The 27,842-nt window shown below is 43.5% G+C and overlaps 1 protein-coding gene across 2 annotated transcripts in view; it reads right to left on the bottom strand.

Annotated features, from left to right (window-relative positions):
• Nucleotides 1-27,842, bottom strand: part of SLC9A8 (solute carrier family 9 member A8) — a 60,533-nt gene that overhangs the window by 7,073 nt on the left and 25,618 nt on the right. For both annotated transcript variants that reach the window (XM_016217405.2, XM_016217406.2), the window contains 7 exons: nucleotides 25,901-26,002; nucleotides 24,767-24,801; nucleotides 19,754-19,897; nucleotides 14,161-14,299; nucleotides 12,364-12,469; nucleotides 5,252-5,368; nucleotides 2,216-2,298 (listed from right to left, as the gene is read on the bottom strand). In XM_016217405.2, the coding sequence (XP_016072891.1) occupies nucleotides 2,216-2,298; nucleotides 5,252-5,368; nucleotides 12,364-12,469; nucleotides 14,161-14,299; nucleotides 19,754-19,897; nucleotides 24,767-24,801; nucleotides 25,901-26,002 (726 nt within the window). The remainder of the gene's footprint in view (nucleotides 1-2,215; nucleotides 2,299-5,251; nucleotides 5,369-12,363; nucleotides 12,470-14,160; nucleotides 14,300-19,753; nucleotides 19,898-24,766; nucleotides 24,802-25,900; nucleotides 26,003-27,842) is intronic.

Here is a 27,842-nt window from a genome sequence, read left to right as displayed (position 1 = left end):
ATACTTAACAAAATATAGCTTTATGTAGTTTAAATCTTATCTGAGTAGATAATTAGAACTACTTATTAATTTACCTATTTTTTTAATCTTGAAAAGGGTAATATCCACACATACATTCTGTAGGCTCTAAGTTTATCCTTTTAACCAGCACGAGCTGAGTGTGTGCTTTGGAGCATGTGCCTTGGATAGTCAAGTTAATAATGGCTCCCAATCATCTAACATTTATATGCCAGACAATGTGCTAAGCATTTTATATGTATTATCTTGTTAAATTTAGGTCCCTGCAGTAGTCTTATGAAAGAGGTAGTACCGTCTCCATTTTGGAGACAAGGAAATGGAGACAAAGAGAGGTTAAGTAACTGGCCCAAGATGTCCCAGGCAGGAAGTGGTGGAGCCAAATCTCAAACCTGGTTCAGTACCAAAGCCCATGCCCTTGACCACTAAGCCAGTGTAAGGTAATCCATCCAAAGAGCACAGGCTGCCCCCAGAGTGGCAGGGCCAGCCCATGTGCTCAGGGGAAACCAAGTCTCCATGCCAGGGCATCTTCTCATTCTTTCTCCTCCCAGCCCATGGCCAACACAGTCACTTCCGTTTCAGCCCCTGGAATCCAATCTCCCATTTGCATTTCAGGTTTCTGACACTTGCATTTCAGGTTTCACCAAGAGTGGCCCCTTTCACCCAGTGATCACATTAAAGGCTATTATACTTTTTGAAAAGACTTGCTGCTGTCCTCTTGTCCTGAAACTGGAGTTTGGAGGGCAGATAACAGTGACAAAAGCCAGGCGCTCTTGCTGCCTGAGAGGTGAAAGCACCCAGGTTGCATGGAGAAACGTCTTTTTCTTTAGGGCCCCTTTCACTTCTCTGTGTCTCAATTTCCCCATAGGCCAAACAGGTAGGCCTTCCTAGTTTGCACATGGTAGATGACTGTGCAAAATAAAACTTTGCCTCTCAATAGCTGTGTTTATTAAGTGGAGTTGGTAATAATAGGAGGAGTTATGATAATTCAACAAGATATATTTCTTAAATGCCTTAAAGTAACATAGGATCTAAAAAGACAACAAAGAGATCAAATTAGAGATTGGAGTATGAATCAGCTGGAGAGTTGACGGGCGATGAACTCACTATGAGGGAACAGAGACACAAGGAGGAACACAGACAAGCAACCTGGGGACACCAGGCTAAATGCCCAAACTGTTAGAAGCCACTCATGTCACTTTGATCAGATGCCTGAGAGAGCTGGACCTTTCTTTCTTTCTTTTTTTAATATATCTCTATTGATTGCAGAGAGAGGAAGCGAGAGGGAGAGAGAGAAACATCAATGATGAGAGAGAGTCGTTGATCGGCTGCCTCCTGCACGCCTCCCACTGGGGATTAAGCCCGCAACCTGGGCACGTGCCTTGACCGGGAATTAAACCGCAATCTTCTGGATCACAGGTCAATGCTCAACTGCCCAGCCACACGGGCCAGACTGGACCTTCCTTTTAAATGCTAAACTTTTACTTTCCCCCACAAGGATTTGATTCTCCTGCAAATGATTAAGCTTCTCCTTTCCTTTTTTAGAGATGTATTTTAATTTATCTCCTACTGCCACCCCCAGTCCAATTATAACAGTTTCTCAAACCTCCTTGATGGTAAGAATCACCTGTGATGAGTCCCCTGGATGAATCTTCAGAGGAGCTAAGGGCCTGGAAATCTTTACACAAGTGTCCAAGGTCATGTTTATGAATGCACACATTGGAAGAGAACCACAGTGAGAAACGCATGCATTATAAATTATCCAGAAAACAGAGAAAAGAAAGAGAATCATCCTCAGTTCTACAAGCACTGGGAACATTTGGTGAAATTTTCTTTACATATTTTCTTTTTTCTATGCATGTTTTTTACATGGTTATGCTCAATTACATATTCAATTTTGAAATCTGCTTTTACCACCTAAGATAAAAACACATAAAATATAGTTATAAAAGAAGACCATATCATTCAAGGCCACTTAAAATTTTAAAAGAAGCAAAAATCCTTTTCTAGGGATATTCATTCACTTAATTCCATCTCTTTATTGTATGTTTGTGATTTTTTTTAACAAAAGAAACTTAAACATAAGAGAGTCAATGTAGCTGTTGACTTTGAATAGTTAACAGTTACATAAATGAATCCAGAACATGTGGTCGTTGAGCTATGAATAAGTAATTAAATAAAAAACAAGGAAAATACTTACTATGCACCAGACGACAAAGGAAATTTCAAACTTGTGAGGGAAACTAAAAATGGACAGGCCAAGAAATGCAAACACACATGTTTCTGAAACAAACCAAAGAATGGATTATTCAGCCCCAACTATTTCTTCCAATACAGTACTAAATTGTTAAGCAAGCAAACATTCACAAGTCAATCCAATAGAACACTTTGCTTATTTTCTGGAACATCCTGCAACCAATACCTGGTGAAACTAGTACTATGATTCTCTCATTCTTTTCTATCCCAGGAGCAACATGTGCTTGCTATTCCGGATCTAATTTAATGAGGCAACCGTCAAACACTCATGCAAATAAATACTCAGTCCATTTGCTGAACGCTGTGATTAGCAAAGATCCCAACTGCCGGCAAAGTGGCAAAAATTCAGAGCCAAAGGCTGCAGATGCCACCTGACTAGTGTGAAAGGGCCCTTTGTTACCTTCCTTGCCAGAGCGGATGAAGCTAAATGATTGACCTCACTTATTTAATACCACCCCAGGTTTAGAAGATGACTCACACCCTGCAGGATTTGCAGGAAGGGTACATTTCCAGCTCTGGCTCCACTCCACAAGTCAAAAAGAGCCCGACATTTAAGCTCCTTGTACATGCGGTTGCTGGGTATTTTAAGGAAAAGCACCTTATACATTTCCAGCACGCTCCCTGCTTAAACTGTGATGCCCCCCAGAACAGCTTCATAACCAGGGAAGAAAGACTGTATTTAAAATAGTTGAACATCACCTGGCCGGCGTGGCTCAGCGGTTGAGCACTGACCTAGGATCCCGGAGATTAAGGTTCAATTCTTGGTCAGGGCACACGCCAGGGTTGCGGGCTCGATTCCCAGCGGGGGCGTGCAGGAGGCAGCTCATCAATTAATGACCCTCTCTCATCACTGATGTTTCTCTCTCTCTCTCCCTCACCTTTCCTCTCTCTGAAATCAATAAAAACATATAAAAAATAATAAAATAAAATAGTTGAACATTGTAATACAGTGAGGCTGTTTGATAACATTTCGGCCATGTTTTTCCCTTCAAATGTGTAACTTTTTAAAACAATTCACAAGCTGGACAGTAGATTCACTCCTCTCCTCCTTGAATTTTTCCCTGATCCATTAAATATTTTTTGTGATCTTTCCAAATTAGCTCATTTAGAACACATTGAGATCTACGTTATGCTTTTCTCTGGCGGCATAAATTCTACTATACAGGGTTGGGTGAAAGCCAGCTTACAGTTGTGAGTATGCAAAACACAGAGTTTACTGTATTATTATTTATTAATTATTGTACTATTTCCCATACGAACAACTGTAAGCCTACTCTTGCCCAACCCTGTATGGGTATGTCATGGTTAATTTAACAAATCCTTTGTCCATGCTTATTCTACTGTTCCTATTTCTTTTCTTTTTTTAAAATATATCTTTATTGATTTCAGAGAGAGGAAAGGAGAGAGAGAGGTAGAAACATCAATGATGAGAGAGTCATTGATTGAGCCCACAACCCGGGCATGTGCCCTGACTGGGAATCGAACCCCGATCGCCTGGATCCTAGGTAGATGCTCAACCGCTGAGCCACCCTGGCAGGGCTACTGTTCCTATTTCTGATATTATAAGCTCCAACAAACATCCCTGTGCACAGGTAAAATTCCTAGTGGTAGAATTGTGGGTCCAAGAGCCTGTGCCTTTTATTGTTTTTGTTTTTTAAAAAATATATCTTTATTGATTTCAGAGAAAGGAAGGGAGAGAGAGAAACATCAATGATGAGAGAGTCATTGATTGGCTGCCTCCTGCATGCCCCTACTGGGAATTAAGCCCGAAACCTGCGCATGTGCCCTAACTGGGAATCGAACCACGATCTCCTGGACCATAGGTCGATGCTCAACCACTGAGTCACGCCAGCCAGGCGAGCCTGTGCCTTTTAAATTCAGACATGCTACATATGACTCTCCAAAGAGACGGCATCAATATACATGCCATCAACAGGGCCTATCTTCCATACACCTGTGCCGGAAATGGGCATTATCAAACTTAATATACTAATCTGATGGGTACAAGACAGAATATGATGGATGTTTTGCTTTACACCCCTTTAATTGTGAGAGTCAGGGTCAGAGTCTTTAGCCATGACTTTCTGAGAAGAGTGCTGTGAAAAAAATAACCACTGGGCCAGAACAGACAGACAGACCTGGTGTCAGAGTTACTTCTGAGTCATGTGACTGTGGGCAAGTCACTTGATGTGACCTGAGACTCCTTATGCATGGAATAAAGTCTACACAGCCTGTTCCTGCCTCCCAGTATGTGACAGTATGGAACTCACGATTCAAAATGAGAAAAGCCCCACCGAAATGCCAGGGGAGATGCTGATGGTGATGGCTAGGGCCAGCCCCTTGGGCACCAGTGCAAAGGGACAGTGTGAGAGGGGTCCCTTTACTGTCAGGTATAAAATAGGGAGGTGGTATGTGTGTGGAGGGAGACAGCCATCCTGGTATACCCCAGCCCAACAATGACACCTCCCCAAGTTATGTCTTTCAAGGTGCTCTGAACCAAGAGTCCTGTGGATAAGTTTGGGAAATGCTGTAACTACATTCCTCTCTCAGAAATTCACAGTGCACGCTGGCTGAAAAGTCCTGTAGTTCAGAAACTTGTTAAACTTTATCCCAGATTTCCAAAACTCTTTTTTGAAGACGGAGTCTTTATTCACCTAACCTTCAACAATATCAGTTTCAAGGAAAACATTTTTGGAAATGTCACTTTAATACATTAAAATGCATGAGGCTCAAATGTTCATAATTAGTAGTTCTCACTATTTTTGGTTTTAAATGGTAGGATTCAAATGTTCCATTTGTTAGGTATTAGGTTTACTGTATGGAATTTGAAAGCCAGAGTAACAAACAAAAGGGGGTGCAGCTCTGCTCTGAGGGATCCTGCTGCCTCTTCCGCCAGGGAAAATCTTGACTCCGCAACCAGGGTCAGAAGAACGATCAGCCCTGGGGAGGCCGCCCCTGACTACAGAGAAGCAGAACTCACCGCACAAGAAGGCCACGGTCCGGAGGGTCTGCTGCATGAGGATCTGGGTGACTGGGGACAGGTTGTGGTGCGTGTAGTGGGACATCACGATGCCTGAGAACAGGATGGCCATAATGCCTGGAGAGGGACAAAGAGGCAAAGCGCCCAGGCATGAACAGAGCAGAAAAGTACCTATCATGTGATCCACAAATAAAATATGTCACACTTCCCACAAGTCCCTGGAGCTTACAGTTTTAGGTGTTTTAAGAAAAAGAAGAAGAAAATAATACCTCAGGCCTCCCAGAGGCTGCAGAGAAATGCCAAGGGCCCCTTCTGTCTGGCAGCTTCACTACTGGCTGGCTGACCTCGGGCCAAGTCCCCCCCCACCCCAAGCCTCAGTTTTCTCATCTGTCCAGTGGAACTAATAGTACCTACTCATGAACTGTTAGGAGGGTAATGAAGATTAGCCATGCAAGTGCCCATCACAGGACCGGTGTAGGCTGTCATCCACAGATAGAAGGAGGGTAGATGAGCCACCATTGGGACAGAGTGTAAGAATCTGTAGATTTTAATTTACTTTTTTATACTTTTTCTTAATTTTGAATTTCCCTATAATCACCATTAAATACTATCATAATATAGAGAGATGTGTTATAACATGTAATATCTTTTCTTTAAAGCTCTCTGAGAGTCTAAAATTTTTGTTGTTTACTGAGGATTTGAGTCTCACCGTTTAGCCACTGCTCCTAATCACTCCTGAAGCACTTTACGTGGGTTTCCTCTCAGTGTCTCCCTGTCTAGGGCTTCTATTTCATGTAAATACAAAGTCACTAAATAAGCCAAAACATATGAACTGTAAGTCAGACTTTCTAAGCAAAATTTCAACTCCTCTGCAGCTCTGTAGAAACCCTGTTCACCAGTAATCCCTATTACTGGTGAACTTTCCATTTATAAAAGGGTGAAATTCATAGAATTCCATGGGAGACATTTCATCTGCTAAGCTTGCTGTATAAACAATACCCTACAAGATATAGGAAAACCCTACTCCTTGTGTTGCCCAGCAGGCATTTGCTGGCCCGAGCGACAGCAGCAGCTGAAACATTTTATCTCCTAGTCTTCCTAGGAAATAGCAAATTCTTTGCTCTTTCATTTTCCTGTACAATAGAGGCTAGATGGGGACACTATCTGACAAGATGAGAGAAGGGAAGGAGCGGGTGGGAGACTTCTGTACTTGCTACTGCAGAGCACTGAGAAGACTGCAGCTCAAGAGTCGTTCTAAACCACTGCTCTGCGAGACGAAAAATACACAACAAAGTCTAAGAATCTGGGTAGATTTTGAACCTGGTTCTTTCAGCCTGACCCTGCAGCAGAGCCATCAGAGGTCAAAGCAATGGGAGATGGTGGGGGGAAGACCAGAACCTGGGTCTGGAACTCAGTGGAGAACGGAAGAGAACAGGGCAAGACACGCTTGTTTTTATGGAATTGGCTTTAGCACTGCAGGCCAATGCAGAATGGTGCTGGCTGCTGGGATTTCAAAGGGCTTTGTTTCTCCAGCTTGTTTCAAGAAGGGTTAACAATTCATTGGCAAAGCTGAGGCTTTGGGGTTCTTACCTTGAAATAAAAGTCACTCCAGAGGAGCTTGAGCCCGTTTAAGTGGTGACACCCACATCTTTGTCCTGCCCATAAAGACAAGTTGTCGCAGCCCATGGGAGTCCTGACATCGAACCACCACTCCAGAAAGCCAAAGGCTCCGGGAAGTCAGCTGGCATGGGAACGTGGAAGTCCCCTGTGGACTGAACCTTAGAGCCCACTGCCAGGCCCCCAGGCCCATCCTGCCTCAGGCTCCGCACCAAGGAGACAGGCTCAACACAGAAGGGGTTTGGCTGGCTGGCTTAGTCCGGTGCACTGGGCCAGGGGTAGGAAACTCAGACTCCTCGGGGGCCAGATAATGAAAATAAAAATAAAGAACGGATGAGTGCCCATGGGTGAAGGAGGCAAGACAAGCCCATTTCCAAAGGGCTGGCGGCAGCCCTGTGCATGGGGCCTCGTGCTGACTAGTCTTCCTTTGGGTTTTCTGAGAGATGTCAGAAATCTGTTTCTTATGGGAAATCTCTTCACTTAATGATGTAACTAATTCAGGTGTTTAACATTTTTCTGCATAGATAATCCCCATCTGAGGGCTGAATTTAATGACGGCAACTAATTCAAATGTTTAAATTTTTTGGTATAGATAACAAGCTCTACCTGGGGGTTGAATTTAGACAAGATGAAAATGGGCCTCTGGCCAATACAGAGTGAAGAGCCAGCTGCCACCCTGACTCTAAGCTAGAGTGGGATCAGGGCATCTCTCAAGTTTGAGGGGTTAAAGGAAAGAATCAAGGTCAGCATGGGGTGCAAAAGCCAGAGGGACAGCTCAAGTGTCTGCCCTCTGTGCACTCCCTAAGCAAAGGTGACTCCCCCCCCACCCAGACCACCTTCATCCACTGTCGCTGCCACCAGCACAGGCTGTACAAACACTAACGGGCTAAATGTGCAAACAGGCCCACTTCTAGAGATAAAAATGCCCTGTAAGGAAGAATTCCTGACACATTTACTTCTTTTAGAAGTAAGCAGATAAGAATGTAGCAAAATGGTCAGCCTCCAGGAAGGAAAAAAGGGAGGAGGGAGGAAATTCATTTCTAGTCTCAGTTAAATCCATCGTTTCAAATGTAATAAGGAACAGAGTAAAGGAATCAAGTCCAAAAGGCAGACGTTGAAAGGGTATCATGGTACTATTTCCACCGTATTGAATCTTACTGTGGGTGAAATACAATGTACTATTTAAAAGCTGAGTCAAACCACAGTTTTCTTTGTTAATTAACCAATAACATATTTTGCTAAAGACATCCAGACTTGGAGGAACAGAGTAAAACAAGAGTCTCTATTCACACCGCCTGCCCAGAGGTTAACTATCATTAACAGTTCAATATGCAGATTGCCAGCTCTCTTACTAATGCCATAATGAAGTTTATCTTTAAAATATAACAAACAGAATCCTATTAGATATATGCCATGTATTGCTAGCACAGTAATTTCTTTCAAAGGCCTCCAACATTTGTCTTTGCATGATTAGCAGAATCCCAGCACCTTCCCAGGCCTATAGAACTCTGCGGGTTGCAGTCCTTGCCCCTCTACCCCACCCACACAGTCTTCTTGCTCTTCTGGAGTGTGCCTAGCTCCCTCATACCTACCTGGGACCCTTAGCACCTACTCTTCCTGCTGCTGGACACCCTTCCCCAGATCCTCCCATGGCTAGCTTCCTCTCACATGTCTTAGCTTCAGGGCCACTTCTTCAAGGAGACCTTCTGACCCCTATCCCATGATGCTTCTGCCCCCTTGCCACTGTCTATCACATTACTCTCATTTTTTCATATAATTTCTCACTGCCTGAGATTATGCTATGTGTCTGCTCATTTGCTTACTGTCTTTCTTCTGAGACAGGAACTTGATCTTGTCTTCTTTATAACTATAGCCCCGATACCAAGGACAGTTCTCAGCACAGGGTAGGTATTTAATAAATATTCAATGAATGGATGAACGAGTGGTTTTCAACTTCCTGTCTTCCCTTTTTTGTTTTGTTAATCCTCACCTGAGGATATTTTTTTACACTGCTTTTCAGAGAGAGTGGAAGGGAGGGGGGGATTGGGGAAAGAGAGAGAAACATCAATGTGAGAGAGACACATTGACTGGTTGCCTCCTGCATGCGTTCCAACCGGGGGCAGGGAGCAAACCTGCAACCCAGGTATGTGCCCTAGACCAGGAACTGAACCCACAACTCTTCGGTGTGCGGGCTGATGCTCTAACCACTGAGCCACACCAGCCAGGGCCAACTTTCTTTCTTAAAATTTAACAATATACCTTGGAGTGGCAGTACAGATAGATCAAATTCATTTTTAAAGTGTCTACATAGTAAGTCATAGTGAGAATGGAACCAGACTTACTTAATTGTTCCCATTACTGATGAACATTTAGTTGCCTCCAGTTTTCCTCTCACAGGCAGTGGTGCAAAGGAATTCCTGGAATGGACACCTGTGCACAAGGGTGCTGTACAATACAGTCCATCTTGGGCCAACATGTTCCTTCCCATTTTATAGAGTTATGTCCTGATCAATTTTGCAAACTCATCCTTCAGCCCTGAAAGTTTCATCCTCTGTGACTCACCTCCACCGAGTGTGGCTCTGCCCCAATTCCCCTCCTGCAACCCAGAGTTGGCTCACATGGCAAGGGGAGGGGGCTCTCTGTTTTTGGCTCTTCAGAGCCAGAGGGCAAAGCAGCCCTCAAAACTGGTTTGAATGAAAAACAGAAATAGTTAGATATAGCCTGGCCAGTGTGACTCAGTGGTTGAGCGTCGACCCATGAACCAGGAAGTCATGGTTTGATTCCTGGTCAGGGCACATGCCCGGGTTGCGGGCTCGATCTCCAGCAGGGGGCGTGCAGGAGGCAGCCAATCAATGACTCTCATCACTGATGCTTCTCTCTCTTTCTCTCTCTTCCTCTCTCTGAAATCAATAAAAACAAATTTAAAAAAAGAAAGAAATAGATATAGATAGAATTAGAACAAAGATTCTGAGAATAGCTAATGCTTCTGAGTAATAATTAGGGAAACTAGTTAATTAGCTGCTGAAGCCAGGACACTTGTGTGAGTGAAAGGGGGTGCTGTTAATTTACCGTGTTGAGACAAAAGGGGAAACTTATACGGTCGCCCTAGTAATTACACACATTGATGCCTCTATCACTTACATCATTCCCTTGAATCCTCACAAGCCTGAGGGTGGCACTTTTATTATATGAGGAAGTGAATGCTCAGAGTAGTTAAGCCTGCTGACTGAGGTCACACAGCTAATGATGAGAGGTAGAGCTGGGATTCAAACTCAGGTCAGTCTGGTGTCCTTAACCAGTGTGTTCTAAACACATGGTTTGGGTAAATGATTTGTAGGGAGAGAATGTCCTGCTTGGTGGTCATGGGAACCACTCACTATCAGTCCTTTGTGATGGTCAGGAAAAGTGGAGCACAAAAGGGAAAGAGGAGAGAGCAAAAATATGCTCTAATAGTGGGACCCAGAGGGTCCTCACAACACACGGGGGCCATCCTCCCCTTCTCTGAAAACCCTGTGTGACAAAGATCCCAAAGGCCCTGCAGAGGCAGATCGTGTGTTCTTGGCTGGGCATGTGCTGTCTTTGGACCCAGCAGTGTGAACAGCAGAAATCCTTAAGGAAATGAGAGCCCTACAAACAGAAAACACTGCCTCTCGGAAGAAAAGAAAAATACTCCCTTGTTTTAATCACAAATTCCAATGGATGTATGAAATATATCTTTGCCATCAGATACTCAGTGTTCAGCTCAAGGGATAGGAAACAATTAAAAAAAACACAGAGGTAAAAATAGCTAGGCTAGAGCCAAATGGCTCACAGGTAATGTTTATGTAAGTGCCAAAATTCAGGAAAGGTAAGAGGACACTGGATGGCAGATGCCAGGATGAAATTATCCAAGAGAACTGGCTTGGGATTAAAAAAACAACAAACCCCTATGTTGTTTATAACGAGTTCTCCAGTGAAAATGACCAGAGTCCTCTCTGCTTCCTCCTTGGCAAGATCTGCTCACAGAGTACCCATGTGTGAGTCCAGAAAGTGATCTGTGGAAAGAACTCTGTTCAGCGAAGTCATTAAAAATCACTGGGGACTTCCACTTTGCCCATGAAGAAATAATTGCTAAGCAAATTGCTGTCCTGCCATAAACAACTAGAAAACTTGACCAAATACATGAAATAAAACTGTCTTCTGAAATTGGGTGCCGACCAGGTGGGACTGTGATTCCTGATAGAAGAGAAACAAATAAGGTAGCTCCTCCTATTCCACACTCTGGCCCAGCTTACAGCCTGGACATAGTTTTCAGGCTGAGGCTTGGGGAGGGGAACCCCAAGGTGAGCCCAACAGTCTCAGTCTTGCTGAGAAGGGAAGAGAGATGAGAGTTGGGGGAGGCCAAAGCAGCTAGAATACAGAGGAGAGAAGCTGCACAGAAAGAGAGCTTCTGAGAGCTATAATTGAGTCCCCTTGAATCTTGGACTGATACTGATCTGTACGTGCATGGGGTGAGATTCCAAGAGGCTGGGAGAGAATCACTAAGAAGGAATAGGTTGAGCAATTCCCCAAGCACACACAAGGCTGGGAACAGTTTGCGTTCCCACAGGCTAGAGTAGAGTGACCTCATAATACATGGGACATGAGCTAGAGTCCTCAGAAGGGTAGTGCATTAGTTCCCAGTGCTACTCTGGGCCTGCCCTGACAGTTTAAAAGTAAACCTCAAAAGGATTAAACTCATTCCAGGAAACTTAGATATAAGGCAGAAGAAAATCCAAAACTCTATGAAGAATACACTAAAATCTAATAATCAATACCATAATCAAGTTCACAATGACTGGCATCCCAAAAATTAATAGGTAAGCAAAGAGCAGCAATATATAACTTATAAACAGAAGAAAATTAATCAACAGAAACAGACGCAGAATTGACAGATGATGGAATTAGCAAACAAGGACATTAAAATAGCTGTTATAAATATGTTCCATGTGCTCAAGAATGTAAACAACCATGAATGTGATACATGCAAAAGCATGATGGGGCTCAAGAACGTTATAACTGAAAGAAATAAGACACAAACGACTGCATACCATATGACTTCATTTATATGACATTCTGGCAAAAGAAAACGATAGTGATAGAACGCAGCTCAGTGACTGCCAGGGCCTAGGGACAGGTCGGGGAATGACTGCCCTAGGCAGTCCGATCCCATCCTTGGAGGGAAGGCCCTTCAGAGCCCTAGTCCTGGGAAAGAGGCAAAACTGGAAGTGATGTTTTGATTTCTGCTACAGGATGGTTGGTAAAGAGAAAATGTGACTGTGACAACACTGAAGCCCCGGATCCAGCCAGGTCTAAATCCAGATGTATCCCTAGGGGACCAGCAGAATCTCTTTGTTGCTTAAGTTCTTCTGAGTTATGACTATCTCGTGATTGAAAGTGACCCAGCTGACATGACCCCTCTCACCAGGCAGGACAACACGCCATCACCTAGCAGTTCAATGCTCTCGTTCACTTACCAGAGAGTGAGATTCCTTCCGCGAGCCCATAAGGAAGATACGCAAAAATGATCATCATGCCGAACTCCAAGGAAGGCGTTTTCCTCAAGTCAATATGCTTTAGCACGTAAATGACAGTTGTCAAAGAAAAAGAATCGGGACAGTTGAGGGGAAATCTAATGAAGTCACAAAACTGCTGCCTTCCAAATATAAGTTAAACAATGGACACAAAAGATTTTGGAACATTCCAAGGTAACAACTGAAAACCTGTCATCATGGATTTTTTTTCTTTGCAGGGTGACTGTAGTTTTAAGAAAGGGAATCTGACAAAACTAAGAAATGTAAATTCCTGAGACAAATGGTGGGGGGGGGATTTAAAATCAACCTAAGTTAGATCATTTAAAAATGCTGACTTGGGTCTTGGCTGGTGTGGCTCAGTTAGTTAGGTTGTGTCCTGTGCACCAAAGGGTTGCCAGGTTGATTTCTGATCAGGGCACATTCCCAGGCTATGGGCTTGATCCCCAGGAGTGGTTGTGCAGGAGGCAGTTGATTGGTGTTTCACTCTCACATTGATGTTTTTTTCTCTCTCTCCTTCTCCCTTCCTCTCTCTCTCAAAACCAATAAAAAACTCTTTTTAAAAATGCTGACTTGGAAGGCTGGGAATGTGCCAGGGCTGTGGGGGGCAAAACTGGGGCTGCAGACGGACTGAGGATAGCCCACCCTGCCAGGTCCCTTCCAGGGCCTTGCTGCTCTTTCATCTCCCCCTCCTCCGTCAGATGACATGAACTAAGGGGGTTTCCAGAACTCTGGGGTTCAATGCCCCATCGAAGGGGCTATCTTTCGTATTGCTGGAGATTTTCAAAATCATGCTCCTGTAAAAGGAGAGCCTTCTATATATTCCAATATTGTTCACATGCCCATGCTGGAGATCAAAGCATCCATTCACCTGGCTTCATTACAGTAGATGCTCCCCCCACCCCTTTTAAGAAAAAGATAAATATGGAGAAAAGTACTGAGTTGGAAAAAGTTTTCTTTTCCATACTGTTTATTGGTACAATATGAGAAGCTGTCAACCAACTCAATAGAGCCTTTAGACTTCTGGACAAAGGAATCGAAGGGAAAATTCAACAGGATGGCAGACAAACATGCCTGTCACAGGCAAAAGGAGGCTTTTCCGGCCATCTGTGAGACAAACTGTTCGTGGGGGAGGGCCAGGTGGCCATCTCTGAGACGCAGGCTTAGGCTCACACAGAAGTGGTCTGGTGCCTATTCCTGTTATGAACATGATGAATTTTCTATAGCAATAAAGGTGTCATTGGCCTTCACGAGTCTCTTTCCTTCTCTGGCTGGAAAAACTTACAGGTTGTTAAGCTAGAAAATCAGTGCAAATAACTTAGATGAGCTCACTTTGAAAGTCTCTTTTAGGGTCCTTCTAGATAAACACTTCCAGATTTTCTCAATTTGACACTTTCAAAGGAAATTAATTTCCAATTTTTTGAATGTGAAAAGTGAGACAGCACAAAATGAAAATCATCTGAATGTGGTTATCATACTCTAGGAACTAAGAAACCTCCCAAATCAGATCTGATATCCAACAGTGTACATGTTTTTTAAGCTTTAAAAAGTGACATCCTAAATTTCACATGTTAAATTTAAAAATCTTTTAAAGTGCTCCTCAAATCACAACTATATAAAAATCCTCCATCAAACACAACCTTAGACTAAAATTGGTCCCTTACGGAGCTGGAGAAAATGGCTAAAGAAGGATGGAATTAAGAACAATCTCAGCCACACCTGCTCATCGCAGTGAAAGGATATTAATGCAGAGATTAAGCCAGTGAGAGTGCCGAGTGCTGCCGAGCCAAAGAACATTTTGAGAAAGTAGCCAAGGGCTTGTAAAAATGTTTGCCACCCACTGACATCTGACATATTTTTTCTCGTTAAACCTTCAGCTGTGCTAGGAAATAAAAGAAAAACAGAAAGAAGTTAAAATGTTATAGACAAAGTTATTAGAAGTTAACTTAGAACTCAAAACTTATTTCTTGATTTTTCTCTCATTCATCTATTCCATTGTTCAGTGAGTCACACATTTATTTGTTCACCTGCTTTGTTCAAGGAACTGTGTCAATTTCTAGGGGTTCAGAAATGAGAGTAAAGGCCCTGCCCTTGAGGATCTCCCCAAGTCTAGTGAGATGGGAACTAATGACGATCTGGGGTAAGGGCAAAGGGATGCAGAAACACAAAGAGGGCATCTAACCTCAAGGAGGTTCTTCATGACATATGGGCTGGGTTTAGATCTGGGATACAGGACAGTGAGGGAAAGTACCCCGGGCAGAGGGAACAGCATGTGCACAGGCAGAAAGCCCAAGAATACAAACACAATCTGGGAGCATTCAATTACACAGGTTAGTATGGATAAAACACAAAAGCAGAACTGGTGGGGAGGGGGGCGGTGCAGTGGGGAGGACTGTGGCAAGAGGTAAGGCCAGAGCGGCAGGCAGTGAGGACCTGTGAAAGGCTTCTGATGAACCAGGCTAAGAGCTGCTATTTCAATCTTCAGTATGAACACCTGGGGAGTGTTTCCAATATGGGGGGATCCTGTAATAAAACCTGAAACTGAGGCTATGGCATGAAGTCAGATTAGAATGGAGCCACCTGAAGAACTGCCATTGGGCACAGGCATTGGGTACAGAGAGGGTGGATTTAGGAGGCATTGGGGAGAAGAATTGAAAGAGAACAAAGTAACAGAACAAAGTAAAACTGTCAGAAGCCATTAAATTCCATTGTTGATTTTATCCTCAAAGGGAAAACCATTTACCATTTAAATGGAGTTATTCTCATTAAATATCCTTCTCTTGCAGTCTGATTCTACCTTCAGACTGTCTCTTAAATCCATCTACTTCTCTCCCTTCCTGCCCTACTATCTGCTGTCCCTAGATTTATGCCTCATTGCTCTCTATATACCTCCCTGTCTTCCTAGGGACCATGCCACTCTCCATTCACCTGCTTTGTTCAAGGATGAATGATCCTCATAAAATTCACATCTGTTCAGGTTACTGGTCTGTTCAAAACCCATCAATAGTTTCCTGCTGCTTTGTAGGAGGAAGCCTAGCATTCGCAGCATAACCTAGTTAATGGTGCTGAGGTTCTTAGGCTCCCCAAGACAGAAATCAAGAGGAAACCCCAGAGAAATTTCCAGACAGATTTTATTAAGCTTATGCTTGAGCACAAGGGAGGCAGCACAGAGAAAAGGATGTTCTTCTAAACTGGCCCTCGGGCTGGCTCTGCTTGGCTGCTTTTATAAGCTGGGGACAGAGTGGGCTTGCACGATAAGGCAGGCTTTTTGATAAGGCCAGGCTTGCACAATTTTTCATTTCAGGGTGGGGTGACTTCCTTTTCCTGCTGCGCTGCCTGGTAACTACATTCACGCCTGCACTGTTGGGGCAAGGTGGCAGACTGCTTGTTACCGCCACCCGGGGAAGGTCGTATAGCAGTCAAACCTTGATCAATTGTGTATGCGGGTGGGTAGTTTAAGCAGGCAGTTAGAAGGGAGATAAAGTCAGCTACCTCTGTTTCTGAGTAGAGAGTGGAAGGGTGGCAACATTTTGGGGTTCCTTCTAGTTACCTGGTCTTAACTTGGTTTCCTGGCCACTGGTACTTTCTATTCCCAGCCCAATCCCTATGCTGTTTCAACCTGCTTCCTCTCCCTGCCATACTTCTTGATCCCATCTCCTCCTCATTCAGGGCAGGCTCCACTGTTACTGGCACCCCCTTGTAGTCACCTTTCACTCCTCCCTGGCCCCAGCTAACTTCCCAGTTTGTTTCTCAGAACACAGGGTCAGTGTTACTTCCTCACGGTCACCTGCCCTGACCCCTTTGCACAGGTCAGCCATTTACAGGCTCTCCTGCTGTCTGCCTTTTCCACAGCATGTGAGAACTAATCATTCCATGAGGCTCAATCCTGTTCAACTGCCATATGTCCAGGGCCTAAGGCAGAGCCTAGCACACAAAAGACACTCAAATTTTTGCTGAATCAGTAAACAAAGCGAAGAATTGTCAATAGTAGTATTCAGCTTCATTATTCTGCATTTCATGAATTAGTATAATTATAAAGCAGGATAATCTCTGGCAAAACAGTAGCTTGATCAAATAATCTCAGGAAGCCTTCCATGGAGATTCATAGCACAATATAACATAAGGGTTCTGAAAGTTCTGCAAAAAAGAAATCTTTTTTCACACAAATGTTTTCCAAACTTACCTATATGCACAATCTCCCCCATTCCTTTTCTTTCCTAGAAGGTCACTTGGGGAGTGCTGGGACCCAACAAGGATTCTTACTGGGAAAGTGCATTTGAAGGCGAAGATCACCTCCAGTTCCCAAATGACCTGTGGGCTACATGCATACAGTGTCTAGCCCCCACCACATATGGCTCCCTCAGCTGGTAAACCAGCTAATGTCACTGCTTTCTTTTTATGCAAAGAAGGCTTAGGCCAATGGTTTCTGAACTCAAGATAAATGAAAGTAGAATTTGGACTTTTCTGGTCTGGTGATTTTCTACATTTTATTTTTTCAGATCATGTTTCTCACACCTTAAGCATATAAGACAATGCTGCTTCAGGATCCATTTCATGAGCTTAAGCTGTACCTGGAGAGAACAAGAGGTTCCCTCTACAGCAATTATTTTAAGAATAAATTGTCATAGTAACAAAATCAAAGCTAAAAATAATTTAAAGTTAATGAAGAAACAGAATATACTTAGCTTTCTGGCACTTATGAAAGTGAAAACATTAAAAAAGGGGTAATTCATTCCTATATTCAGTTGTAAAGATAAATGTATCGGTCACTTTGAAAACGATAGTTTATGAAGTATACCCTTAAAAACAAGACATGACAGCAGATCCCTCCTATAATGCAAAAAAAAGGACAGGCCCAGCATGCCCCTTTCTCCTCTACCTCCCTCTTCTATCTGAAAATGGCTCAAAAGACTGTTCACCGAGAAGCCTCCCTCAAATTCTTCAGTGATTGTTTCCCCCTGCACCACTGTGTTCACTTGTCTGTGAGCATCTCACCTTTGATTGAATTGGTCAAGTCCAACTGGTGTCTGAATGGTGTCTGGAACACAGAGGGCCCTCACCAAATGCTGACGGTAAATGATCAGCCTGTAGCATGTCTGTAGAGTCAGTGAGGCCGGACGTGGCTTAGGTGAGTGACTCCTACCCCAGCCTGTATCCCGGTAGCGCTGGAAGTGGAGGCTGGAAACTATATATGCATGGGGTTCACAGATCCAGTTTGGGGAACTGTCATCATAGCTAATCTTGGCCTTCAAAAGCACTTTTTTCCAGGAAGACTCTTTGGCTACTTATAATGAATGACTCCATCATTTCTCATTTTAAAAAGACAATATTTCCTAATCTTTGGCCTTTTTGTGGCAAAGAGACATGGAAAAGCTCAGAAAAGGTCCTACTTCTGACAGATTTTAAAAAACAAAATAGAGATAAAGCTGTTGAGTTTAGCTCCTAATGTATAAAAATAACTCATGATGTCAACTCCAATTTGGGCAAAATTCTTTATAACAAATGTTCAATATATGCAGCCAGGATATGAGATAAAAGTCAAAACCAGAAAGCTAAGAAGCTTTCAGGCTAGATCTCAAATAAGAAAAAAATATTGCCATGAGATTTCTTAAAGGTCTTGTAGCAGATGTATGAGAATTTCCTAATGAAGCTACAGAAACTTTTACTAAGAGAAATGTGAAAAAGCCAATAGGGAATTGGTTAAATAGGTCATAGTAAATCCATAGAAAGGAGTACTCAGTAACCAGTTAAATGATGTTATAAGAGATGATTTTATCAACACTGTTCAATGGAAAAGCTACTGTACAGTATTCAGGATATAAGCCCATCTAAATAAAATATATGTATACTTCTACCAAATTGTTAACTGTAATTATCTCTGGGTAACAATGCGTGTAATTTTTCTTTTTTCTTTGCTGTGTGTGTTCTAAATTTCATATGAGGAATAGATGTACCACTTTTAGAATAACAAAACTAGTGTAAAGTTTGTTTAATTTAGGCCTGGTGATTACCTCTTGCAATTATGCAACCTTTGGTAATTTCTTCCTAGAAAAGTAGGCTAAAAGTAGGGCAAACAGTGAAACAGCAATGGGGCAGGAAGAGAAGAGGCAAGGGTCTCACATCAATTGATGTCAGATGCTTTTCACTAGCACTGTATTTAACCATTCAATCATCAAATCCAATCCTGGGCAAGGCATTACCACCCTCACTGACTACTGAAAAGCCTGTGACTCAGAGAGGTGAAGGAGCTGACCCAGGATCACACAGCTATGAAGTGGCAGCACCAGGACTTGAACCCAGGTCAGCCCGACTCCAAAATCTGGGCTCTTTCCACTATAAAACATCCCTTTAGTCTAATATAAGAATTTCTAATGTAGTCTAAAATTAAGCTTTTAAGAAAATGCTAACGACCACAGTGTTATGCTTAGCAAGGAACCTTGCAATAAAGGAAACAAGTCAGAATTCAGTTAGTGGAAATTCTATTCTCTAACAACACTGACTGGCTCCTAAAATTCTCTTGGCTCATGTCTGATACACTGTACAGGGTTCTTCCCTCCAATTGCTTTGACAGGCGCCTTTTCTGTTTTCTGACAAAACTGTTTGGGTCTCCTGCCCACACATGCTAATCAACACTGCAAAAGGCAGAGTTCAAGGAAATAGCCCTGTAGCAGATAAACACTCTGAAATTATCTTAAATTCATTTCCTTTTCCCAATGACATTTGATGATTCACCTTTAATTTCTCAGATCCTATCAACAAGGGCAGCAATACCAATGAACATTTGAAAGAGATTTGTGGTTTCCAAAGTGGCTTCCACCCAACAGCATCTTAAGGAGGGACGCCTATTAGTATTACTACCTTCTTTTATAGCTGTGAAAAGGAAGGTGACCGGCAACAGCTGCTAAGTGGGAGAGTAAGGCCTCTGTCTATTGTTGTCTGCAACAATGCAGTCCAAACTCTAATCCCTCAATGGGCTGTTCCATCATCCTCTGGGGAAATGATTAAAAACCTAAATTCTTAGGACCCATCCTAGACTAGTCACTGACTTAGAAGCTCTGAGGGTGAGGCCTGGGGATGCTACATTTAATAAGTACCTCCAGGATACAGATGAGAAGCTGCCTCAAAACTACTGCTAAGAGGTAGGTCATAAAAGGCGGATCACCCTGGACCTTGACAACAGCCCTGGGGCATATCAAGGCTTGTCAGGACAGAAAGATGGAGAAGCAGGTGAACTGATCATCCAGAGGACAAGTAACTGCACATGAAGCTGCATGGAAGCAGCTGTCCCTCTGTTACAAGGACCGTTAGTTCCGTCCCTTGAAGAGAGCACACTTACTTGGTCAAGACGATGGAGACTGCGTCGTTGAGAATACTCTCTCCAAAAACCAGCATGTTGAGCACTGGGTCCACATGAAGTGCATTAAAAATAGCAATAGTAGCCACTGGATCCACAGCAGAAATTAGGGAACCAAATGCAAAACTGTAAAGAAGGGAATAGTAAGGGGAAATTCTGTGAAGCTCATTGCTTGGGCCACATATTAAAGCATTAAAGCTGGGAACTATATTTGACATAACATAATAGTACACACACTGTAGCTGAAGTAATGACAGAAGATGGTATATTTTTTCCTCTTATGATATCTGTGAACTGACATTGTAGGGTAAGAGTTGTTAGGAATGGCCTAGTTTCCCACTTTAAGTATCAAGACTTTGCCCAGTGATGGATGGAAGACTTTAGCTTAAATGCATTAGACTTCTCAGCCTTTTTTGGTCAGAACAGTTGGAACCATGATGGCTCAGGGGCCTCCCACAAATGACCCATGGGCTCCTGGGTCTGACATCTGCTTTGTCTCTTGCCACCATCTGTGACTAACCCCAGCCTCCACTCATATTTGTAGCACCTAAGAAAGTGCGAAGAGCCAGCAGCAACTCCAGCATGCTTCAGAGGATTGGCAGCTTGGCTGGCAGACACCAAGCCCAGTGCTGCCTCTCACCAGGCCAGCGGCTCTCATCAACAGTGCCCACGAAGGTCTCATTACCTCCAACAAATATGTATTCATCGCCTAATGTGTTTCAGGCACTGAAGCTAATAATAACAGCAAACACTTATGTGGCACTTACCATGCCCCAGGCACTTCAGCACTTTACATATAGTAACTCAATAACCCACTTTCTAAGATGGTACTATTACTGCCCTGATTACATAGGAGAAAACTGAGGGTCAACGATGTTAAGGAACTTGTCCAAGGTTGGACAGCTAACAAGTGGCAGCGCCAGGATTCAAACACGGGTCACTGGCTCAGAGTTGGTGCCCCTGACCATGCCCCTAGATATAGCAATATCGAGACTGAGACTAATTCAGAAAATGGCATGTTTTACACAGGAAATCAGGGTGATGAATGAGAGGGTAACCTGGCAGGGGATGGAGGTGGGAGGCACTTAGACTGGGTGGTCAGGAACGGCCTCTCTGAAGAAATGAGACTTGTCTGAACAAGGACCTGAACAAGAAGCAGGTGGCCAGGCCAAGGTCTGGGGGCAGTGGCAACAGCAAGCTACCTCTGAGGTGGGAGTCAGTTTGGCTGCGTGAGAAATAAAAAGGCGACTATGGCAGCTACATGGTGAGGGTGAGGGTGAGTGGTAGGAGACGGTAGAGGGTACAAGAGAGTCAGCGCCAGATCACCCCATGGGGCCTGGTGGGGCACCTGAGGAGTCTGGATGACTTGTTCTCTGAGCCCATTTGTCTTTTTTCTACCTCAGTGTTCTGCAAGCCTTCTATTCCCTCCAATTGCTATGCCTGGCACTGCCTTCTTTCTACATCAGCAGAATGGTTAGTCTGCCCCCTTCTCCAACACAAGGCAAAACATGGAGCCCCAGGGAGACAGCCAGACATGAGACGTAAGCCAGAGACTGTCCACCTCTGCTTCCCACCCTCACCAGCTTGCAGTCTGCGAGGGAAGAGAGAGCCACTTGGCCTAGGGACAGAGTGTGCTCTGTCCACTATGCCTTCACCAGAGCCCCCGATGGCCACTGGACTCTGGGCTCAGTTCTCTTCAGAAATCAATAACCTGGGGTTCTGATTTCCTGGGTAGCTCCCCGCGAGTTTGACTGAGTGAATTCAAGCAGGAGAGTCTGCTCACCTTAAGGAAAGTCTCTGGATCTCAAGCTGAGGACCAGGCCCAAAAGATGGTCTCAGCTCAGACTCCAGTTCCCAGACTTTGTCCTCACAGAAGTTGTCACATGTGTTATGAGCTGTGACTTCACCTGCCTCTTGCCTTCACTGTGAGTCCCAGGGGTGTGGGCACTGTGTTTTAGTCATGGGTATATTCCCAGGACTGGTACTGAACATGGCCCAGAGAGATTAGTGGAGAGCAGGCAGGAGGGAGGAAGGGAGAGAGGAATGGAGGGAAGAACAGGTAATGCCACCAAAGGACTGCAAACCTGGGAGGCCCTGTTTGGCAGCTGGCCTTGAGGCCCTTGTGCTGCAACTAGGCACAAACCTTCTTTTCTCTCTTTTATTCTCACTCTCATCACTCAAGGCAACATCGCAGGGGCCTCAAGGGAAGAGGAATGTCTAAAAAGTGTATTGTGAAGTAGCGGGAGTCGGGGGCGTGGGGGACAGCCCTGGGAGTCTCTGCTGGGCTGTGTGCTGTATGCTGGCTTTGCTGGCTCAGCTAACTCCTCCCCACCCCCCAGTGCCATGCAGCAGACAGCCACATTTCTCCCTGCTCAACACCCAGGGACTCTGGTTTTGGTAAAAGCACCCAAATTTTCCTTTGGGGAGCCACCTCCCCTACTTTCTCTCCATCCATGTAATTGCATGGGACTCTGGGAATGGGCAGGGGACCCAAGCTTGGTGAATGAGGACCATCACCAGGCATTTTACCAGGTCATGGGGAATTAGGTTGAACAGTGACGTAAGCTCAGGGTCATTGATGCTGCCACATGGAGTGAGTGTGCCCAAGAATAAAGTCAATCAGGGAAGAGCTAAGCTGAGACAACAGAGGAGAGATCCCTGACATTGTGGGCCCCTGGAGACTGTCATGACATATGCCATCATTCCGGGGACACTTCAGTTCTATGAACCAACAAACTTGCTTTTTCTCTGCTAAAGCTACTTTGTGCTAGGTTGCAGTTGCACTGGAAGAGGCCTGCCTGATGTTCTTTGTCACAGTCCTGTGGCATCCTGGACTGGAAATCAGAGCAGGAACCAGAAGATGGACTGATGAATGGGTAGAGGGATGGAGGGATGGAAAGATCTGTGTTAAAGCAAATACGGTGAACTAGTGGTTATAGACTCTGGGTGGTCACGTGGGTATCCACTGTACAAGGTCCACCTTTGCTGCATGTTTGAGATTTTCATAATAAAAGGTTGGAGGGAAATGCTTTGCATAAATTAAATAACACATTTAGCTTTAGTTGGAAATCTAAATTGGGACAGAGCTTTTCTGACAGTGTCTATGAAAAGTCTGAACTATGAACCTGCCTGAGTCATCAAGAGGCCTGAACCTAAGGGGTCATTTGACCTTGCCATCAATTGCTCCATTTCATAATTTCATGGCCCAGTTTTTTAAAAGGCCAGAAGCTACAAGTTCAACTTAAAGTGTGTTTTCTTGATTCCATTATCTCAAAGGATAGCAACATCAAGAAAACAAAAAGGAAACAGTCTAGGATGGTAAAATAATTCAGGGTGTACCAATGAGTAAAATCTCTCTCCAGAAGAAATATCACTAAAATAAAATGCAACAAAGTTTTAGTTTTCTGTTATTTTTTAATGTTTTCTCTAGTGCAGAGGTCTGTGCGTCCCATGTTTGACCTACATGGTGTTTTGAAAAACTGAATATATTGTCAACATTTGAAAACTGGAAAATTTCCTATTAATATCTAAAGACCTGGTCTCTTTTGAAAAAATTTTTTTTTAAAATATCTAGTAATTCTGGGCCCATAAGGGTAATTTCTAGGTGGAGCTAGAGTGGCTGTCCCTTTCAGAAAGGGCATGCTCTCTGGTTCACTTTCACCACCTGGCCAGCTTCCCCTGTGATGTGCCCTGCCAGGCCCCGTAGCTATGTGGGTTTGCAACTGCTGGCTAATTTTCCCAGAACACTACCCATCTATGGGACAGTTACTTTCCACAGAAAATGAAGTGTCTGCACATGGAGAATTAAACTCTACCTGGTTGCTATTCTGCTTGTCCAAAGAACAATTCTCTTACTCCTCTCCCCTGAACATCCCACCCATCGGTCCAATTCAATTTTATAAGAATTTATCAAGCATTTCCTGTATCTCTAACAGCTGTCCCCAAACAGGTTGAAGGAATGAATGCTGTGACCTCTTCCTTTACTTGGACTGGGCTTGGGACATTTATTTTCATTGGTAAAATACCTACAAAATGCAGGGCATCAGCTCTGTTTTATTTCCAGCTCCTTATGGAACAGGAATGTGACTTTTGCTACTTGTTTATATATCAAAACTATCTCACAACCAAAGCTGTGAAATTTATGTCCCTGGGAGAAAAAAGATTGGACTTAACGTTATCAGAGGCACATTTCCCATGAAAAGGGCTCTAAGAGTCTAGTCCCCAAGGTGCAGCTAAAGGCTGAAAGCTCTGGCTGGCCGGATGGGAGGGACCTGGGGCTGAGCGCTCACCCTGCTTCCTAGCTCCCCAGCCTCAGGACAGAACCAAGGGCTGTGGGATGCAGAAACACAGAGCAGGGCTGCATCCTTGCTGAACTTTTCAGAGAGGGAAAACAGACTGAACTCTGCGTATGCACTTTTTCAGCACTAGATCTGGTACCTTCTGAGAGACAGCTGCCTAGGTGGCCTTGCTAAGCCAATTATGGAAATTCCTGGACTGGACTCCTAGACAGCAAGCAGCTCTGAGGGCTCACTGGAGCAGCTTCAGGCCAAGGAAGACATGCACAACAGAACTTCCTCTACAGCACCCCCACCCCAAACTTGGTGAAATTCCAGAGTAAAGATTCACACCTCATCTCCCCCTCCTTTCCTAACCCACCAAGAAGACAACTTTTCATTGTGGCCATTGAAAAGACATAAATCGGTTGAAGAGGATTGTATGCAAGGGGCAGTTAACTCATGAGTAATTCCTTTCAAAGATTAAACTAAATTAATCATTTCAATCAGCAATGCTCTGACTAGAGGTCTTCAAATTTTCCTCAGTTAGATTTGATTCATTTCAGAGACCCAAATTAATTCAGAATATTCTACAGAGAAATCATCAGCAAAACAAAACAAGAAAAAGAACAGAGAGGAAACAAGTCCAAGGATTAATGTGGAGAACACTTTCTCTGGCTCTAAAGCAGTCCCATGGGTGTTAAGAGTATGAAAGATTTACCTGTCTGTCATGTTGAGTTTAGAGATTACATCAGCCTGCAAAATAAAACACACAAACATACAGACACAAAAAAAATCCCCTGGAGAACAGCCAAGAAGATTAAAATGTCCGTTAGTGCTTTATCACAAACGGATAGGGACATTCATCTTCAGTCCTCAAACCACTTGAAAATTTTAAAAAACTCCCAAGTTTTAGTTTAAACATGCATCTGATCATCATACAACAGAAGTATGGCAAAGAATGCTACATTTTTCAAGCCAAATTATCTACTGTGTTCTTCTCTAAAGTTTCTTCCCATTTGGTACTAGAAGCTGGGCAATGAAGGTTACAGGACAGACAGATTTATTATGGTGCCACTGAGGCAGCCAGTAAAGGTGAAATTCAGATGGAATGGGTGTTAGCCTACAGCCATCAAAAGAAGCAAGCACATCTGGCACACATAAGAGATATCTGCCCGTCACCCAGCTGCCTGAACCTCAAACTCACTTTACAGAGCTGGGGCAGGAAGGCTTCCTGCTATTGACCATGAAGGATAAGGACCGATATGCATAGGTGCGCACAATGCAAAGCACAGGTGCTACCTTTGCAGGTGGGTCTGATTTAAAGGAATTCAAATAATCTGAACCCTAAGTACAGAACAGCCAATTGGTAACACTGGGAGCTGGTTTAGCAATGGTGGAAAATCCAGAGTATATAAGTCTACAGATGAATGAGTTAGAATTGAGTGAACACATTCAGAATCATGATTTTTTAAATGCAAATTTTAATTTGAAAAAGAGCATTTAACCCTGATTCAGTGTGCCTAACAACACAACCGATATTGTTATAATCTGAAGATCCTGATGGCATCTAGTCTGCTTTATTTTTAGGTATTCCAACTTAAGACATGTTGATTTGCAAGTAACAGCAAACAAATATTTTTGAGGATTATGGGGAGCATTCACTCAATTCCAGATATCAAAGCTCTCTGAGGACATTGAGAAACAAGCTTAGCATGACTTTACTGGGCCTCATGAGTCTGTATTTCCTTCCAGGGGAGCATTTACCTTGAATGTGAAACCCAGGCCCCATGGGGTGTCCCTGACCCCGCCTCCCTGCACTAGCTCTTAAGTTTTTCAAAGACGTTTTTCTTACCTGACCCAGAAAATAAATTCCTCCACCTACTACAAAAGCAGAAATTGCTGTACCAAAAACAGAAAACAAGGTGATGGAACCAATATTTTGAAAGAAGTTACCCTGTTTGAAAGAGGAGAAATGAGAGAAATGGTTAGAAAAGCTGGTCTAGTCAACGGAGGCATGGCCCCCACACCTGTCTCTCCTCACCCTCTTGGTTCTCTGTGAAGGGCATCGTCGCCCACCTTATCTGGCAAGCTGGGGACCTGGGAGTCTTCCCTCACACCCACATCCAATGCAGAGCCTAGTCCTGTGGCTTTTACCTTCCCCACGTCACTCACATCTCCCTGCTTCTCTCCATCACCATCTCCATTGCCCTTGCCCAAGACATCATCATCTCTCCTCAGGACCACTGCAATAACTTCTAACAGGTCTCAACTATTCCTGGCTCCTTGCCCTCCACTCTCCAAGGGCTTCCAGAATGATCTTTGCAAAAGACAAATCTGATTCTGCTGCCTTCACTTTGACCTCCCCCCTACTTCCACTTGATGTGCAGCTAAAACCCAACCAAAGCCTGGATGGTTCCATCCCTGTGAGGGCCTCTAACCTCCCCCTTTGTTTTCTGGGGGCCAGTCACACTGGTGGCTTTTTGTTCTTCAAACACACTGTGCTCCCTGGATTTGGACCACTCTTCCTTCCTCTTTGCTTGGTGAACTTTAATCATCCTAAGCTCTCAGGACATTTTCACTCTTCCTGAGGGAAGCCTTCTCTGATCCCTCAGCAAGGCCAGATTCTGTTCTAGGCTCTCAACACACAACGACCCTCTCCTGGCAGCACTTGATATGGCTGAAAATTTACGTTTATTTATGTAACTATTTGACTGATGTCTGTCTTTCCCACTAGCTGCAGGCTCAAGGGGGGCAAACACCACACCTGCTTTTGTATAGAGTCACTATCATAATGCCTGTCAGATGCAAGATGCCCAATAAATAGGTACCAAAGGAATTAATCACGTTTCATGTCTGATCAAAGCCCAAAGTTTATACAATTATAATTTTTCATTTAATTAAGAAAAGGTGCGTTACTACAAAGAATGTCAAGATAGTAGGTCATACTATCATAAACTCCTTTTTGCTTTCCATGTCTTTTAAACAATTTTATTTCACTTTATTAGTATCATCATTAAATATAAATATGACAGATAAAATATATTTCCATCTATACTCTATGGCATTTAAAAGAAAATATTTGAGTCCAAGTAGCATGGTCACATCTTTCACATTTCCATAACATTAAGAAAATTAGCTATTTATTTAGAATCCTGTGGACCCACTTAGGAGCAATACCAGGGAACCTTGATGACCCCTTGACTGTGGGCATGGACAAGACATCCCATCTTTTCTTCACTCAAGAACAGTGAAGTCACAACAGGGACTGACATTTTAAAGCTGATTTCAAAAGGATGTACTCAGCTCAACACTGACACCCACTAATCCTATCTCCTTCAGGGAGTTTCTTTGCTTCATTTGCTGCAATTTTGATTTGGCTGCCCATAATCTGACATTCAATTACTCTGTTTGGCATATCAATTCTCAGCGCACAAAGAACTTTCAAATAACTCAAGGCAAACAATAATTTGTTTTTTCTAAACAAAAGGCTTTCATCTATGAGTTCTTCTTTGCAAAAAGCTGCTGTATTTTGTTATTTTAAAAAAGATTAAACTAAGTCTTGGTCTGTTTATAGGGAGCTAATTCTGATAAAATATATATAGTTGGTTAATATTAATCTGGATATTGAAATTTACCCAAATACAAGTTACCACACTATAAGAACTTCCCTTTGCTATACAAAGTGGATTTACCTGTTTCTGACAAAATTAATGTCCTATTCTTTGTATGATATTAATAATTTAAAGAGCCAATACCTGCCTACCTAATGCATATCAACTTAGAATAGTCTTACT

Source organism: Miniopterus natalensis, chromosome 7, assembly GCF_054644295.1.
Source record: "Miniopterus natalensis isolate mMinNat1 chromosome 7, mMinNat1.hap1, whole genome shotgun sequence".
Lineage (NCBI taxonomy): Eukaryota > Metazoa > Chordata > Mammalia > Chiroptera > Miniopteridae > Miniopterus > Miniopterus natalensis.
Note: the sequence above shows the minus strand (reverse complement) of the source record. Positions and strands in the feature narration are given on the sequence as shown.